General features: G+C 39.1%; 1 protein-coding gene across 4 annotated transcripts in view; it reads right to left on the bottom strand.

The window, feature by feature from the left end:
• The window catches only part of LOC133560356 (GRB10-interacting GYF protein 1-like), a 28,275-nt gene extending 12,349 nt beyond the window's left edge, over positions 1-15,926 (bottom strand). Inside the window, exons 1-12 of one of the 4 annotated variants that reach the window (XM_061912808.1) lie at positions 15,654-15,926; positions 11,329-11,957; positions 11,178-11,243; positions 2,817-2,946; positions 2,594-2,689; positions 2,363-2,480; positions 1,966-2,074; positions 1,516-1,709; positions 1,104-1,333; positions 856-1,000; positions 569-754; positions 131-288 (exon numbers count right to left, since the gene is read on the bottom strand). In XM_061912808.1, coding sequence (XP_061768792.1) covers positions 131-288; positions 569-754; positions 856-1,000; positions 1,104-1,333; positions 1,516-1,709; positions 1,966-2,074; positions 2,363-2,480; positions 2,594-2,689; positions 2,817-2,946; positions 11,178-11,212 — 1,401 coding nt within the window. In that variant the 5' untranslated portion in view covers positions 11,213-11,243; positions 11,329-11,957; positions 15,654-15,926. The remainder of the gene's footprint in view (positions 1-130; positions 289-568; positions 755-855; positions 1,001-1,103; positions 1,334-1,515; positions 1,710-1,965; positions 2,075-2,362; positions 2,481-2,593; positions 2,690-2,816; positions 2,947-11,177; positions 11,244-11,328; positions 11,958-15,653) is intronic. The other 3 variants (XM_061912810.1, XM_061912811.1, XM_061912809.1) reach the window with 3 other exon arrangements.
• Between the last annotated feature and the right edge of the window lie 2,834 nt (positions 15,927-18,760).

Raw genomic sequence — 18,760 nt, 5'->3', positions numbered from 1 at the left:
CACATACACACACACAAAAACACCTTAGTAATTACCTAGACAGGATATATTTTTGTCTGCTGACCAATTATCAGTATTGCTCATTTAGCTATTCCTGAAGCTTGCTATGCTAGAGGCTAACAAAGCATACCTGCTGCAGGTGTTTCATGCCCTCATCATCCTCAGTGTCTCCTCCCCCGGATGGAGGAAGAAGGGGAGCAGCAGAAGAAGGGGGAGGTGGAGGCAGAGTTGAAGAGGTGGCAGTGTTGGAGCTCACCTTGGTTTTGGATCCACTCACTAGAGCCACATCTGAAACAAAACCAGTAAGTTTTATTTTTCTATTTTATTTACTGCAAGTTTACGGTTAGCTGCAAGGCACAGAGCAGCACTTACTGAATGTTACACAGTGGGAGCAGCTGTTTTAGTAAACAAGATATTAAATATTTGTGGCTAAACCGATTGTATATCCATCCAAAATATCAACATGAGAATGTCTTCACTTAAACTCCCCTTAAACCTGATGAGCTGGGCTGCATGTACAAAATCACATGTCGTGTTTATCTATGCTAACACAGAGCTACCGGCCTACCTTTGCTTGGTGTGCTGCTGTCTTTTAAAGGGTGGCTGTTGCTCAGCTGAAGGTTATCCACTGTTGGGACAGTGTTGCTGGGCTGGAGCTCCAGGGATGGAGGGGCACCAAGGGTGGGAGGGGAGGGAGATGGTGACGCTGGTTTTCTTTCCTTGTCAATCACAGCTGAGGTGGAATCTTTGCTTTCTGTAAAGTGATGGGAGAAGGACGGACAGATTGGTAGGATTGAATGTAACTTTAAGGAACAAGGTACAACTAAAAAGGACCACCTAAAGAAAGTGTCTTACCTTTGTCTTTGTCTTCATCAGCAGAGTTCCTCTCAATATCAGCAATAATCTGGCCCTCTTCCGCCGCCTCCTCCTCCTCCTCCTCTTCCTCCTCAATCCCCTTAAACTCAAAATCCTCCTCCAAAAGAGCATCCTTGCCACCCTTCTAGAACAAAACAGTGAGAGGATATGCAGAAAATGTATTGATTATTGTTGTGGACATCTTAAATGTACAAAAGCCTTCCATTAAGTGTGTCGATGACACTTACCTTCAACGGCATGAACGCTCCAGAAGAGTCAAAAGTTCCCATCTCTCCATCCTCCTCGTCAGTACACCACTCAGGCAGGCCGTCCCTGTCGTCCTCCAGTCCCTCACTGCCGGCACGCCGGCGTCCATTCCCATGCCCCTCTGAATCCCGGAAGTCGAAGTCAAACTTGCGCCGACGACCCTCGCCTGGACCGACGTGGTCCCGCCAGCCTGCTGAGCGTGGACCACCATCTAACACAGACAGATATAGTTTATCCGTCTGTCTGTAAATCTAGTTTTAATAAATTACATCAAACAGGAGGAAAGACATCTATAAATAGACACAAGTGAGCGCTTTGAGTATCTAGTTGATAGAAAAGCGTTATATATATTTGATCCATTATTACTATTATTAATGTTTGTGTTTCTCATACCGTCCCTGCGGGGTCCAGTCAGTCTCCAATTGGTTCCTGGTTCCCCCTCCTCGGCTTCTTGCTCCTCCCGAAGGGTGCGCCAATTATCACTGTCAGCCCTTGTGTACTCCTTCCTCCCAGGGGCCACAGTGCCCTCCTCAAAGCCTGGACGCCCCACCTCCCGTCGGAGTGGCTTCTCAAACCGACGCTCACCCCTAAAATTCATTAGAGTGACATTGTATAGTGGAACCTGTTCAAGTCGATATTGTTTATATCGGCAACCGTCTGTGGCCCAACAAATTAAAGTAAAAACTTTGTCCACAAAAAAATTCTCTATTATTACCCAGTATTATCAGGTATATGGCTGAAGTTACAAATATGTCTAAAGAATTTTTAGTTTTGAACCGAGGGGTCACACTACATATTTTTTTAACAAACAATCATTGCAAGAGTGTGCGCCTACTTCCTTACCGATCGTCCCAGCTCTGGCTTCGATGTATGTCTCGGGAGCTGCGACCAAATCCCACTTCTACATCTTCAATACTTCTTTGGTAGAATCCACCTTCACCACGGCCTCGCCCTGCTCACATATAAACACACACACACACACACTCAGGCAAGTGTGACAGGACAAAGGGAGACCAAGAGGAAGTGTGCTATTCTAAGATGGTGTAGAAAAGAGGAAATAAACACTGTAGTTGGCTAAAATTGTTTTAGTTTTCCTGGACAGCTTGCATACAGCAGTTGTAGTTACAGTTCAACGCGTTAGGCAGCTTTTCTTCATGACCTTAAATGCATGTATGCGTATATTACTTACACTGATGTGGACAAAGTGCTTGCTCTTTATTCTTCAAAAGCGTAATCTCACCTCTGCCGACTCTGGGGGTACCACGTCCTCGGTTTACTCCAACCGGGGGAGGCCCGCCCATCCCCTTTCCCATTAGCCTTAGTACGGCCACGCTGTTCACAGACATGGAGAAGTTCCTCTGCAAAGGGGAGAATGGGTACAAGAGCACAAGAGGGAGGAATGTGAGGAATGTCAGCCAACGGAAAACAGCCACTTCAGGGCCGAGGACAGCGGTTTGTGTTTGAGGCCGACCTGCTCCTCCTCAGTGAGAGGCACCAGTGCCAGCGGCTGCATGGGCTCATCTTGCAGAATAGCAGCAAACTCCTTATCCTGCATGTCCTCTGGGACCTAACAACAACAAAAGGGCCTTCAGGGAACACCAAGCATTGAAAAGCAATACTGCTTACAATGTAATCACTACGGAACATTCCACGGAAGGAAAAAGATTATTTGAGCCTTGCGTGCTTCAACCAACCTTGTTGTCTTTGATATAAAGTGCTAACATCTCCTCTCGGCCGTAGCGGTACTCTGCTAGCTTGTACTTTGGCATGGCGGGCGAAGGAGGAGGGGAGGTCACACTCCCCCCACTGGACAGTGCACGGAGCCTGGAGAACGACAGGCAGTTAGTAAAAAGATATATTTTTAATGAAAACAATACACTGTGCAGAGACGGAAAATTAACCACTAAGACTATTTTTGCACCGACTGACAGTACATGCCATGCTGTGATGTAGTATTTGCACATTGAGAAACAGCCTAAGTCCCCTATACTGCAAAGAATATCGCTTCAAATCCCGGCCGAGTCATACCAAAGACTATAAAAATGGGACCCATTACCTCCCTGCTTGGCAGTCAGCATTAAGGTTTGGAATTGGGGGTTAATCACCATAAATTATTCCCGGGCACGGCACCGCTGCTGCCCACTGCTCCCCTCACCTCCCAGGGGGTGGTCAAGGCTGAAGGGTCAAATGCAGAGAATAATTTCGCCGCATCTAGTCTGTGTGTGACAATCATTGGTACTTTAACTTTAACTTATATATAGCCAGGTGCATGGTATACAAAGAAAGGGGCTATTGTATAACAGTTACTGTGCTACAGCTTATAGTTCACAACTACACAAAAAAATCAAAGAGCTTCCACCGAGCAAAAAACATTATAACCTTCGCCGGGGTTTTTCTGTCAGTAAGTAGGTCAGCAACATGGGGTAAAATAAGATTTTGGGGGTTGTCCAGATTATTTACATTTACATTACAAGGCAGAATTTCTGTGTGTGTATGTTCATGACCTCTTTTTCACCCACAGAGAAAGTGTGTGTATAACTGACAGGAGTCTTTATACCATTTAAAAAAATATTTTGCTATATAACAAACGGAACCAAATACTGAAACAGTTGCAAAGAGTGAACAATCTTGCGGCCAGAAATTAGTTTGCAAAATATCTTAAAAAGGTAATGGGTGGATTTTGAAGAAACTTTCAGAAAATGTCAGAAAATGGATAAGAAACAAATTACAACATTTTTGGAGTGATCCAGATTCCGTTCTGGATTCAGGAATTTTGAAAAATGAGTATGTATTATCGGGATATCTATTAACCATTAATGTCCCGTGATATTGCATAAGAATGTGATATCGGATCTAATCCATATCCTTCCCCCCGAAAACAATATGAACTTATGATATTGAACTGTGTTATGCGCCACAGAGCAACTGCTTGCCATAGTATATCCGCAGTGAGTGTGGAAATATTTCCAAGTTGTCCTTTGGATTTCCAATGAATGTAAAGTGCTGGTTATGCGAGGTGGGACAAACGCCTCTTTCTTTAAATTTGAAAATGTAAATAATAATTAGAAAACATTTTTTTATCGACTATCACATCAGCAAGAATCACTCAGTAAAACGAAACAAAAAAAGTTTATTTACTGGAAAAACTGTTCAGCTATCCCTAGTTAAAATGGACACATGAGACCACCATTTATTCAAAATACTAACCTGTCTTACTTGATAGTTGTGGAACATGTTGAGTTGACCATTGGTCATGATTTTAATGACTATTTTGTTTAAACATTTGAAAAAAACTTTACATTAGTTTGAGGGAACTCATGGAAAAGCTGCTGCATATGTCTATGTGGGTTTATGTCAAACTAAGTGTTTGACGATACTGGTTAGATATTGATGAATAAAAAGCAGATGTTGGACATCCCTACTTTATATTCTGTGAGGAATCAAGCATCATCCCCCATACACTCAGCCTCATTATTTATTAGCTTTCCAATTTGACCGTTTCATAGAGAGAAAAAGGCTGTTACGAGGGGGGCCAGCTCTCAAGGCCTGGAGCTGAACAATGGCTCCATTCACTTGCCTCTAAGACGAGTGTTACTGACTCACAACCCCACATCTAAACCATATGTACCTCAGAGAGCTGTGAAGGTGGGTGTAGGGCGGAAGAAAAAAAGGCAGAGCAAAGTGGGTAAAGATATATGTGCACAGAAAAAAATAGTCTGCACGGTAGCAATTCATTCAGTGACATGCTTTACATATTTGGCAGTGTTTCTCCATCCACTATTAGGGGGATCCAGTTATTAAAGATTGCAGAATGTAAATAGTAATGATAATACAGTAGATGAGCTGCATTAAGCGTGGCAGCGCAAAAATTGCACTCCCTGTAAACCTAGGGCTGGGGGAGGGTGGGATACACCGCAGCGTCTCATCATATCAAATATAAATATCAGATCAACTACCTGTCAAAGTAAATTAAAATTTAACAGTTCTCATTTTCAACATATTCAATTGGCTATAGACTATATAACACAAAGCTCCACAAATCTTTAATAGACAACCACACGTCAAGCTGGTATTCTTTAGTTATGGGTGACTGGATAACATGTTTTAGTGTCGCAACATGTGCTACGTTGTACAGCATATCTGCCAATATCGATCTGATATCTTCATTACTCCATCACTAATACATTTGTATGCATGTACAGTGGAACCTCGGTTATCAAACCCCTCTATTTGCAAACATTTCAGTTTAGGAACCTTAAGATTGCATTAAATACGCCACTGTGTGCGAACCATGTTTCGGTGTAAGAACACTTAATTCATTCATTTTGTGCCGCACTTCCTGCGCAGTATAGTGCACACAGGGCCAGTGTTATATTTAAAGCAATTTTTGATTTAGTTTTAGTCACATTCTTGACGAAAATGTGCTTATGTCATATTTCAGTCATCTAATTTTATTTAGTTTTAGTCAAATACATTCCTCAACATTTGAGTCGACTGAAATTACAGTAAAATATGTTGACTGAAATATAAAGTATTTACGCCTACAAGCCCGTCCGGTGTATCTAAAACAAATACATACACTGTTAGAAAACTCACTATTTTGCATATCTTGTGTTTCTTATGCTTTACTGACAGTGTTTAGTCTCAGTGTTGTATCTGTTTTAATAGCTAAACTTTCATCGTTGTACTATAAATATTGGTTTGTACTGTAGCACTTTAAAATTTAATGAAATAATGTGATGCGAGAAAAAGCAACTTACCACTCAATGATGTCAACACAGCCACACTAGCTAGTAATTACGGCGCTGGTAAAAAATAGTTTGTCTGCATTAAGGCTTATAATAACAATATCACTAATGCTTTATTGATATTCAAGTCGCGAAATGTAAATGGAGTATTGTTGTTGTTTTTTGGAAAGTTATTTATTGTGTTTTATGGCCGGAATAGAGGACCTCCTCCCATTGGCTTCATTGTAAGCTGACTTTTATTTACAAGTTAGAATGCATTAAAAAAATATAATTATTGTGAACGATGGGCAAAAAAAAAAAAGACCCTAGAAATGCACACAGCTTATGTAGTAGTAGGCCTGGGCGATTTATAAATGTTATCAATAAATTTAAGTTTTTTATTGCAGGCGATTAACAAAAAAAATCTATGTTTTTATCCTCTTGCTTGGGCATACTTTTAGCCCCCATGAGCTTCCGTGGCCTTCGCCCGCCCCCTTACTTCCTTAACGGAGATCCACAAGCCGAGCAAAACATGGGTAATGCTAATGCTAAAGAGAACGAGACGTTTGTACCGAAGAAGGGACAAGTGATGGATTTATCTGATTTATATTTTATGATGGATCGGTAGATTTACAGCAACAGTCGTGCAACAAATGAGTGAACGCTGCAAAGTTTCCTTTAAAAAAAGCAGTAGCACAACAAGCGTATTCCAGTATCTGAAACAGCACCGAGCAGACTGGGAAAATGCAACTATTGACAAGGCGAACAAGATCGCAACAACAAACTCCACCAAAAAAAGCTGCTTTCTGCGGTGGAATCATTTACACATGGTAAATGGAGAAACACGCAGAGTGATCACTAAAGCAGTCGTTCTGCTTTGCATATCTAAACCGGACAGCTTGCACACAAGTGCTGCTGCAAAACTCTCTAGATTTATAACACACTTAATCATCAATATAATGATATAATAGTGCATGTGCAATGAAGTGTACATTGTCTTCAACATCAGTACACACTAACAAGAAGCTCACGACACTTCATGTAAAAGCCTGTTTTTTCCACTGACTAAAACTTTATAGTCATCTCAATCAATGTTTTACCTAATTATTTACTTTCAGAAAATGAACAATACTACATTTTTAATTACAGAATTATTCTATTCAAGACAGAAGTGTTAAGTTTGTACTTTATTGATATAGTTGATTTTTAATACTATTTAATGATTCATAGTATCTGTATTGATTTATTGTGGTTTATTAATTTGTATGCAATGTACAATGCTTAATAATTTTGTTTCGCGACGTATTCTAATCAAGACAGAAGTATTGCCCTCCAGATGAAACTCCTAATTTAGTTCTTTGAAAAGTATTGCATAAAAAGTCAAATTTATATCTGGTTTTAAATGAACAACATTACAAAATTAGAATTTTGCGAGGAGTCAGATGCGGTGTATACAGTGTCATTTCAAACAACTAGCTTTTGATCAAATACAACCAAAACTTGTGTTGAACTATCTCAGTCATTTATATTCGTTAGTTTCTTTAAAAAGTATGTAAAAAAAAAAAAAAAAAAATGAAGTGGAAAAAAATCAAATCAAATTTCCCTCAGGCTTAAGTTTATGAAAGCATTTCTGATTGGTCACTATACCCCACTATATTCAAAAGATTCAAAACAATTGTATTAAATCTAATCCCTTGTCACACCAAGGAGTTATCCGTCATTGGGAATCTTATTTCACAGACATTAAATTGATTATACACCATTCCAGGATACACATATTTTCCTCATATTATTCATTTGGCAAAGATTTAACTTCAGAAAAATACAAATGTCAAAGCACCAAGGTTTGTGGCATCATTGGAACATTTAAAATGGGATTGTGTACTGACTCATTATGAGAAAAAAATATTATATTTTGAGTGTATTCAAACTCCTATCCCTTGGGGCTAGAACCACTTAGAAATATTCTGACTGCTTAGGGAGACAAATTCAGCTTGTTAGCTTTCAAGAGTGCCCAAAAAGCCATGCCTCCAATCTAAATGGTTTGCATTTACTTTGGGTATGACATTTTTTAGGGCATCTTAATCTAAATGCCCAGAATGCTAAATGGGAGTCTTAAAACTACAGTAGCTAAAAAAGTCCACAGTACCTGCCCTCTTAAGGTACTAACTAATTGGATAACATTTAGCTACTTTAACATGAGGGGCAGATTGTTTTTTTAGTAAGCTTCAACATTTAGGGATACCCTGCATTTAACGGAATGGCTTCTAAATCCAAATGCAATGATGATCATTGCACTTTTTTAAGAAAGCACAGGAGCAGATAAAAAGAGAAAGAGGCGAGCAGCTGCAGATGGGTCGAGAGAAATATTCTTCCCAGTCTGGCCGTACACCATGAATGCTCAGAGCGGTCTCAGCCTGTTAGAAATGTAGTGCCACCAATCAGGAGGCTGTACCTCCCATTAATTGCTACATAAACATTCACTGGCGAGCAAGTAGGGAACAGGAAACGGCAACTATAATGCCTAGATGTGGACTAAATGCTGCGCAAAAACACTACAAAACAACAAAACACTTTTTTAGTAGGGCTTGACAATAAATCAAATTTTAATTTCGATTTCAATTAGGGCTTCTCATGATTATAAGAATATAATCGAAGAAAAAAAAAGATTAATGGGCCGCACAACATGCATGCAAATTCCGGAGCATGTGACGGTGAAACAGATGAGGAGCAAATGAGTACAAAAAAAGAGCATGTCGACGAGAAGTTTGGTATCTCACCAAGGTTATTGTTTTTTATTTGACACATCGCTAAAATGCCTGATTAATAATAACTAAACTCAACAAAAAAGTAAGTCATATAATATAACTGCGGCTGAAGTAACATAATTGGCCATTTAAACGGAATCTGCTGATAAATGCAAAATAAAATCAGGGAAATTGACAAAAATGTGAGTGAAGTTTTGTCATTGTGAAAATACGGTACATTTCTGTTCGGTAGTGCTCATTTATACCCCAGGGTTTCCCACAGCGCTTTGTTGATAAGGCAGCCGCAAAAAAGTCAGAGTTACCTGAGATACTAAGTATGTCATTATTTTGTCTTAGTAAGTCAATAATTACTAAGTCAAAATAATGACATACTTAGTATCTCAGGTAACTAGGATGTTTGTGTTTTGTTTTTCCTTTACGGAAAAAATATCACAATAAATATTGTATATTGCCATTTAGCATACGGAGCGACAAACACAACCAATGATGAGATGGAAACGTGATGGTGGCGACAGGCCAAATTACACTGTTCCATACACCCACCCAGCCCTTCCCCGTCCGTCCTCCTATCCCGAGCATTTATGTATGAAGCTAAAGCTAGCAAGAACAATCCATACAGCCACAACACATTTCATCTGCTTGTGTTGTTGTGAACGAAATCATTGATGTAACATCAATGTACAAACAGTGGTTGCAACCAGAGGGACACTCATTTTTTTAACAACCTAAAGTGAGTTGCCCATTACTTGTCAAACTTAGAACACCCCAGCGCACTTACTCCCTTCACAATAATAGCTCGGTGTGCCACATCCAGTCAGATTGCGCTAACAAACTAAAGAGTTCAAAAAAGTATTACACAAGCATAATGTACTTAAAGCATTTATTGTTACATTTACAAAAGTATGTTTTGACTTAAATACTTGTCAAATGTGTCCAAATACATATTTATTAGAGCAATAAATGAGAGGGTTTTTGCATTTAATTAAAAAAACATTATTAAATTTTATTCTAAACAAGAAGCACACTATGATGTTAAAATTGGTATAGAGGGTAAAAAACTGATTTAAAAACAGTTAAAACAGAAAAAAATAAATTGTTTCATTTCTTAATATTGCTATTTTTATTCAAATGTATTGGTATTGCTATTAATATTTTACTTGTTGTGGTTTATTCATTACTAATTTATATCTAGGTTGATTTTTAAACTGTATTTCAAGTTAAGTTTTGGTGGTACAATAAAAATTAACGTTTTAAAATTCATGAATAATTGTGTAATTGTGATTAGAATATCATACTTGCCAACCTTGAGACCTATGATTTTGGGAGGTGGGGGTGGGGGGCGTAGTCGGGGGTGGGGCGGGGGCATGGTTGGGGGCGGGCGTGCGTGGTTAAGAGAAGGGTATATTAGAGGTGGTGTGCGCAGTTGTGCACTGCACTCTCTAAAAACTGTAGATGTTATTGTCACATATGCATGATTGATTGATTGATTGAAACTTTTATTAGTAGATTGCCCAGTTCAGTACATATTCCGTACAATTGACCACTAAATGGTAACACCCGAATAAGTTTTTCAACTTGTTTAAGTCGGGGTCCATGTTAATCAATTCATGGTACAAATATATACTATCAGCATAATACAATCATCACACAAGTTAATCATTATAGTATATACATTGAATTATTTACATTATTTACAATTCGGGGTTTGGGATGAGGAGCTTTGGTTGATATTAGTACTTCAGTCATCATCAATTGCATCAACAGAGAAATGGACATTGAAACAGTGTAGGTCATACTTAGTAGGATATGTACAGCGAGCAGAGAACATAGTGAGTTCAGATAGCATAAGAACAAGTATATACATTAGAAATACATTCGATTATTTACAATCCTAGGAGATTCGATGTGAATGGAGGAGTGTATTAGTAAAGGGTTGAAGTTGCCTGGAGGTATTGTGGTGCATGTAGAGTAGATGGCAGTATTGTCCTGTTTAAGAGTGTCACAACATTGCTGTTTACGGCAGACGAACTGCTTTACAGTAGACAAAAACGTGACTCCTGTTGTTGTGTCTTGTTACCGCGCTGGGAGGACGTTAATGAAACTGCCTAACAATAAACCCACATAAGAAACCAAAAACTCGCCCTCGATCATTCTACAGTTATAGGGTCATTGGGCAGACACGCTGTTTTATATTGTGGGAAAGCGGACGTGAAAACAGGCTGTCCTCACTCAGGTCCGCATGGAGCTAGAGGGGGCGTGGCCTCCAGTTCAGCCTGAATTTCGGGAGATTTTCAGGAGAAAATTTGTCCCAGGAAGTTTTCGGGTGAGGCGCTGAATTTTGGGAGTCTCCCAGAAAATCCGGGAGGGTTGGCAAGTATGTGCAATATCCATCAAAATAATTGTGATTTTTTTTCTTCCATAATCATCTAGCCCCATTTTGTGGCAAAGTTTCTTTACAGATTACACAAAATAATCATGCATTCTGGACGAAAAACAATCAATTCTACATAATTATGCCCACTGATAGTTAGCAGAGGGCTAAAAATGTGCCATCACTCACCATTCTGGGCCAAAGTTGAGAGTCTCAGCAGTCATATTCCTCACGTCCGAACACAGAAGTGAGTATCTGGGAAGCAAAAAAATTGTTTTTGTCAGAGGATTGCCTTTCATATAAAGTCTACAAAAAAGTTGTGTATGTTCTACAAGCTTACCCTGTCCAAAGATATCGGAGCAGGGTAGACTGGGCTGGACCAGGCTAGAGCTGGCTGGGTTTAGTTAGGCTTGAGTGAAAAAGGCCGAGTGGTGCTTAGACTGTGATCACAGGGTGACCCCCCTCCCCCCAAAAAACACACATCCACAAGAATAGCTGCCAGTTGTAGGTGCTTGAGGAATACCAGGTTATCAGTTCGGTAAGTATGGAAGGGCTTTGACGACAGATTGGAGAATGGAAGCTCCTGCTACTCACAGCTGATTAAGTTTGTAAAACATTGAAAAACAAAAAGAACCTTGGAAATACTCAATGGAACCAAAAAAACACTTGCTAGTAATATTTCCTCTTTCCTTTTGTTGTGTTTTTTACAGCAGTTAGATCTCACATTTACGGTTATAACATGAAACAGTCCGTTAAAAAAAGGAACGCAGGGACATTTGAAGTCTCATGAAAAAAAACAAAAAAAAAAAAACAGGCTGCTGGAACAGCTGCCGGGAGCAAACGCGACCTGCACTCCTCTTCACCGAAATCCCCCTCTTTCCTTCCCCCGGCGCCTTTCGAGATCACTCCGACTTAAAGGTGGACAGGGGGAAACTCTCCAGGTAATTTCTCGACTTTCTGTCCTCGGCACTAGAACAAATAAGCACATGAGACACCACTAAGAGGAATACACAAGTTCGAGAGAGCAATATAATCCATACAGTGTCTCCGAAAAGTATTCACAGCGCTTCACTTTTACCACATTTTGTAATGTTACAGCCTTACACCAAAATGGAATTGATTATTTTTTGTCCTCAATATTCTACATTACACTTATTCCCAAGTCAAAAGAACACGATTTATTCAAAAATGTTTTTGAGAATGTTTACTACATGCATTTTGGTGTGGTATTTTTTATTATAACTGGGATGACTGCGGAGATTGTTGTTGTAACAGTCAAGAGGACAATTGCACTGCATTTTAGTTGTAGTTTTGCAACACAGCATTACAGTTAATACTTATTGGGCTTACACTTCCTTTTATTGTCATTCCAACTGGAATTTTACAGTACAGATAAGAACGAAATTTTGTTGCATTAGCTCGTTGTAGTGCAGGATAAAAGAGCAATAAGGTTCAGATATAAATAGATTATTGAACAGATAAATATATTGCACTTTTGCATATGCATCAACATTTTTGTATTTGAGGTCAAAATAGTCAATACCGAGCATGTGATGCAGTTTAGTTCTAAATGACTAGCATGATATTTAAGATATCACATTTTAGCAGTATGACATAGAATAGGGGTAGGGAACCTATGGTTCGTGAGCTAGATGTGGCTCTTTTGATGACTGCATCTGGCTCTCAGATAAATCTTAGCTGACGTTGCTTAACACGATGAGTAATGAATAATTGCACTGGTAATCACAGTGCTAAAAATAACGTTGAAAATATAAAACATTCTCATGCATTTTAATCCATCCATCAGTTTTCTAACCTACCGCACTTGTTCAAGAAGTCGCATTAATGGTAAGAAGTATTCAATTTATTATTGGTTAGCTTCGGAATAACAATGTTATTAAAACGAATAAGAGACTTATTATACTCTAAAAATGTTGGTCTTACTTAAAAATACACACATTTATTTGTATTCAGTGTTAAGAAAATATTATATGGCTCTCACGGAAATGCATTTTAAAATATTTGGCTTTCATGGGTCTCTCAGCCAAAAATGTTCCCGACCCGTGATATAGAAGTTGTAAACATTGGTTTATAAAATAGGGCAGTGGGGGTACTTGAAGGTATGCCAAGGGGTACGTGAGATTTTTTTTAAATATTCTAAAAATAGCAGCAATTCAAAAATCCTTTATAAATATATTTATTGAATAATACGTCAACAAAATATGAAACAAGGATTCACTGTGGAAAAAAAATACAACAATGCAATATTCAGTGTTGACAGATATATTTTTTGTGGACATGTTCCATAAATATTGATGTTAAAGATTAATTTTTTTGTGAAGAGATGTTTAGAATTAAGTTCATGAATCCAGATGGAACTCTATTACAAACCCCAAAGAGGGCACTTTAAAGGCCTACTGAAATGAGATATTCTTATTTAAACGGGGATAGCAGGTCCATTCCATGTGTCATACTTGATCATTTTGCAATATGGCCATACTTTTGCTGAAAGGATTTAGTAGAGGTATAGGGGCGGTATAGCTCGGTTGGTAGAGTGGCTGTGCCAGCAACTTGAGGGTTGCAGGTTCGATTCCCGCTTCCGCCATCCTAGTCACTGCCGTTGTGTCCTTGGGCAAGACACTTTACCCACCTGCTCCCGGTGCCACCCACACTGGTTTAAATCTAACTTAGATATTGGGTATGTAAAGCGCTTTGAGTCACTAGAGAAAAGCACTATACAAATATAATTCACTTCACTAGAAAACATCGACGATAAAGTTTGCAACTGTTTGTGCTGATAAAAAAGCCTCGCCTTTACCGGAAGTCGCAGACGATGACTTCACATGGGGGGACGGCTACTCACGTCCTCACATTGTTTTTAATGGGAGCCTCCAGCAGCAAGAGCTATTCGGACCGAGAAAACGACAATTTCCCCATTAATTTGAGCGAGGATGAAAGATTCGTTAATGATGATATTGATAGCGAAGGACCAGAAAAAAAAAAAAATTAAAAATAAAAAGTGACGGCTCAGGGCGGGGGCAGTGTGAGTGTTTCAGATGTAATTAGACGCATTTACTAGGATAATTCTGGAAGATCCCTTATCTGCTTATAGTTTTAATAGTGTTTTAGTGAGATTGTAAAGACATACCTCGAGGTCAAATGGCTGCAGTAAACACGCAGTGTCTCTAAGAGAAGCCAAGCTCACAGGTGCCTTTTAAAAAGCTACTGCAGGACGACGAATAATCCAATGATGTCTCCGGTAAGATATATATCACAATTTTCCCATCCAAAAACATGCTGGTTGACGTAGAGAAACATGTTCGCTTGACCGCTCTGTGTTAAAAACAAAAAAACTGCTAAAGAAAGCTGCAATACACCGTTTTCCACCAACAGCATTGTTCTTTATAGTCTCCATTATTAATTGGACAAATTGCAAAAGATTCAGCAATACAGATGTCCAAATTACTGTGTAATTATGCAATGAAAAGAGACGACTTTTAGCCCTAACTGGTGCTGAGCTAATATTTCCTGACAGTCCGTGACGTCACGCGCACACGTCATCATTCCGCGACGGTTTCAACAAGACACTCCGAGGGAAATTTAAAATTTCAATTTAGTCAACTAAACCGGCCGTATTGGCATGTGTTGCAATGTTAATACTTCATCATTGATATATAAACTATCAGACTGTGTGGTCGGTAGCAGTGGGTTTCAGTAGGCCTTTAAGTTGATGATTACTTCTACATGTAGAAATCTTTATTTATAATTGAATCATTTGTTTACTTTTCAACAAGTTTATAGTTATTTTTAAATCTTTTTTTTCCAAATAGTTCAAGAAAGACCACTACAAATGAGAAATATTATGCACTGTTATAAAATGTAATAAATCAGAAACTGATGACATAGTGCTGTATTTTACTTCTTTATCCCTTTTAACAACCAAAAATGCTTTGCTCTGATTAGAGGGTACTTGAATTTAAAAAAAATGTTTGCAAAAAGGTTGAGAACCACTGAAATAGGGGTTATACATTGGGCAGGTGGGCCTAATGAAGTACCGTACTGTCATGTAAAACACAATGCTCCTTCAGCGGGGCAACTTAAGTATTGAAAACGTGGTAAACAAAAAAGGGATGAAACATAACTAATTACTTCGAATGTCGTAAATGTAACTAATTGAACTGATTTTAAATGTGGGCTCGGTTTTGACAAACACATCGCTAGCAATCGCCCTCACCTCGGTTACCATAAGGGTACAATGCAATCACCATGGCGAGCGTTTCTAACACTATTTGTCATTTTGGATTGCGTAAAATTGTAACATTAGTGTAGGCGACCAACCATATTAAAATAAATGTAATTAAATTGTGGTAGCATACCTAAAGCTAGTGCTAGGTATGCGCTGAAGGCCTCAGCCTTCGGAGGTTCAAATGACACGAGCTATGATGGCGGAGGGGGGGCGGAGTATCAGACTCGCACTCCCCGGCCTGCTCCACCGCCACTCGGCTGTTGTTCCAATGAAGTCCGCTAGCGCAAACGAGCATGGCTACAACGAGGCAGATGAACACGCCGGGGATTGCAATTCATGTCCGCCCGTTGACTCCTAGAGTCCACCTGAGCGTACAGGCGCGGGGCAACGTTAGCTCGCAAAGAGGAACCAAGGCTTACCTTCACTTGTTTACCAAGCAGCCGGCTATCGACCGCCGATCCACTGCGTGCAATTTGGTCTCTCTGAACACCGGAAACGTTATTCATTCGACGGAAAGCCGCGCTTCCGTGCTCGATGCGCCTGTTTTTTGTTCTTGGTCGCCTCCAATAGTCGCCACTGCGTGATCTTCGTGTGTATGTATGTGTGTGTGTGTGTGTGCGTGTCTACTGCTGCCTGCTAGTCGCTGGTCCTCTTGTTGTTTGTGTTTAGGAAAACATGGCCGCCGTCCCCCCCTCACACCACGTGACTCTGCTCACACTGTCAAGCCAATGCTGGGACACACCACTGCTGGGCAATACAACGCTGAACATGCTGGTATCGAACCGATACCACGCAAACACAGGAGTCAGCATTGCCGATTCGATTTTGTGTTTTGTCATTGAATGTTTTTGTGATTTTGATTCATTATTATTATATTCTAAATAAACATGAATGATGTATGAATCCTAGACAAAAGTTATACAAATGTTATGATTCCCAGAGCCCAAAAAAGTCTGCGGGCTATAGAGCGTTTTTCGCTCGGGCTCCAGTAGTCTGGAATGCCCTCCCGGTAACAGTTCGAGATGCTACCTCAGTAGAAGCATTTAAGTCTCACCTTAAAACTCATTTTTATACTCTAGCCCATGGGTCACCAACGCGGTGCCCAAGGGCACCAGGTAGCCCGTAAGGACCAGATGAGTCGCCCGTAAGGACCAGATGAGTCGCCCGCTGGCCTGTTCTAAAAATAGCAGCACTTACCAGTGAGCTGCCTCTATTATTTTGTATTTATTTATTTACTAGCAAGCTGGTCTCGCTTTGCTCGACATTTTTAATAAGAGAGACAAAACTCAAATAAAATTTGAAAATATTTTAAAGACTTGGTCTTCACTTGTTTAAATAAATTCATTTATTCTTCTACTTTGCTTCTTATAACTTTCAGAAACACAATTTTACAGAAAAATACAGCCTTAAAAATGATTTTAGGGTTTTTAAACACATATACCTTTTTACCTTTTCTATTCCTTCCTCTTCTTTCCTGAAAATTTATATCAATGTTCAAGTAAATTAATTTTTTTATTGTAAAGAATTATAAATAAATTGTAATTTAATTCTTCATTTTAGCTTCTGTTTTTTTGACAAAGAATATTTGTGAATTTTTTTCTTCAAACTTACTATGATTAAAATTAAAAAAAAATATTCTGGCAGATCTAGAAAATCTGTAGAATCGAACTTAAATCTTATTTCAAAGTCTTTTGAATTTCTTTTAAAATTTTTGTGCCGGAAAATCTAGAATACATAATGATTTGTCTCTGTTAGAAATATAGCTTGGTCCAATTTGTTATATCCATCCATCCATCCATCCATTTTCTGCCGCTTATTCCCGTTCGGGGTCGCGGGGGGCGCTGGCGCCTATCTCAGCTACAATCGGGCGGAAGGCGGGGTTCACCCTGGATAAGTCGCCACCTCATCGCAGATTGGATTTTAACCTATTTAAAACATGTCATCAAAATTCTCAAATTAATTTTAATAAAATTACTAATGATATTCCATAAATTCTTTTTTTAATTATGTCAAAAAGATTCGAATTAGCTAGTTTTTCTCTTGTTTTTTTTTCGGTTGAATTTTGAATTTTAAAGAGTCGAAATTGAAGATAAACTATGTTTCAAAATTTAATTTTAGTTTTTTTCCTGTTTTCTCCTCTTTTAAACCGTTCAATTAAGTGTCTTTTTCATCATTTATTCTCTACAAAAAACCTTCCGTAAAAGGAAAAAAAATGTACAATGGAATGACGGACTGAAATACCCATTTTTTGATACATATAGATTTATTTATAAAAGGGAAATTGAGCAAATTGGCTATATCTGCCAATTTATTTAAGTGTGTATCAAACTGGTAGCCCTTCACATTAATCAGTACCCAAGAAGTAGCTCTTGGTTTCAAAAAGGTTAGTGACCCCTGCTCTAGCCTTTAAATAGACTCCCTTTTTTAGACCAGTTGATCTGCTGTTTCTTTTCTTTTTCTCCTCTGTCCTACTGGAGGGGGTCCGGTCCGGTCCGGTGGCCATGGATGAGGCGCTGGCTGTCCCGAGTCGGGACCCAGGATGGACCGCTCGTCCAGGGTCGGGACCCAGGATTGACCGCTCGCCTGTGTATTGGCTGGGACATCTCTGCGCTGCTGATCCGCCTCCGCTTGGGATGGTTTCCTGCTGGCTCCACTGTGGACGGGACTCTCTCTGCTGTGTTGGATCCACTTTGGACTGGACTCTCACGGTTGTGTTGGATCCACTATGGATTGAACTTTCACAGTATCATGTTAGACCCGCTCGACATCCATTGCTTTCGGTTCCCCTAGAGGGGGGGTTGCCCACATATACGGTCCTCTCCAAGGTTTCTAATAGTCATCATAGTCACCGACGTCCCACTGGGTGTGAGTTTTCCTTGCCCTTATGTGGGCTCTACCGAGGATGTCGTTGTGGTTTGTGCAGCTCTTTGAGACACTAGCGATTTAGGGCTATATAAATAATCATTGATTGATTGATTGATTTATTATACATACTGAAACAGTGGTTTTCAAATGGGGGTGCGTGTAACCTTGGGGGTACTTGAAGGTATGCCAAGGGGTACGTGAGATTAAAAAATAAAAAAAATTCTAAAAATAGAAACAATTAAAAAATCCTTTATAAATATATTTATTTAAAAAATACTTCAACAAAATATGAATGTAGGTTCATAAACTGTGAAAAGAAATGCAACAATGCAATACTTTGTGGACATGTTCCATAAATATTGATGTTAAAGATATTTTTTTTGTGAAGGAATGTTTAGAGTTAAGTTCATGAATCCAGATGGATCTCTTGCAATCCCCTAAGAGGGCACTTTAAGTTGATGATTACTTCTATATATAGAAATCTCTTTTTATAATTGAAACACTTGTTAATTTTTCAACAAGTTTTTAGTTGTTTTTATATCTTTTTTTCAACAAGTTTTAGTTGTTTTTATATCTTTTTTTCCAAATAGTTCTAGAAAGACCACTACAAATATGTTGCACTGTTATACAATTTAATAAATCAGAAACTGATGACATAATG

The sequence above is a fragment of the Nerophis ophidion genome, linkage group LG10 (genome assembly GCF_033978795.1).
Source record: "Nerophis ophidion isolate RoL-2023_Sa linkage group LG10, RoL_Noph_v1.0, whole genome shotgun sequence".
NCBI lineage: Eukaryota > Metazoa > Chordata > Actinopteri > Syngnathiformes > Syngnathidae > Nerophis > Nerophis ophidion.
The sequence above is the reverse complement of the archived record's forward strand: the minus strand, read 5'-3'. Positions and strand labels throughout refer to the sequence as shown.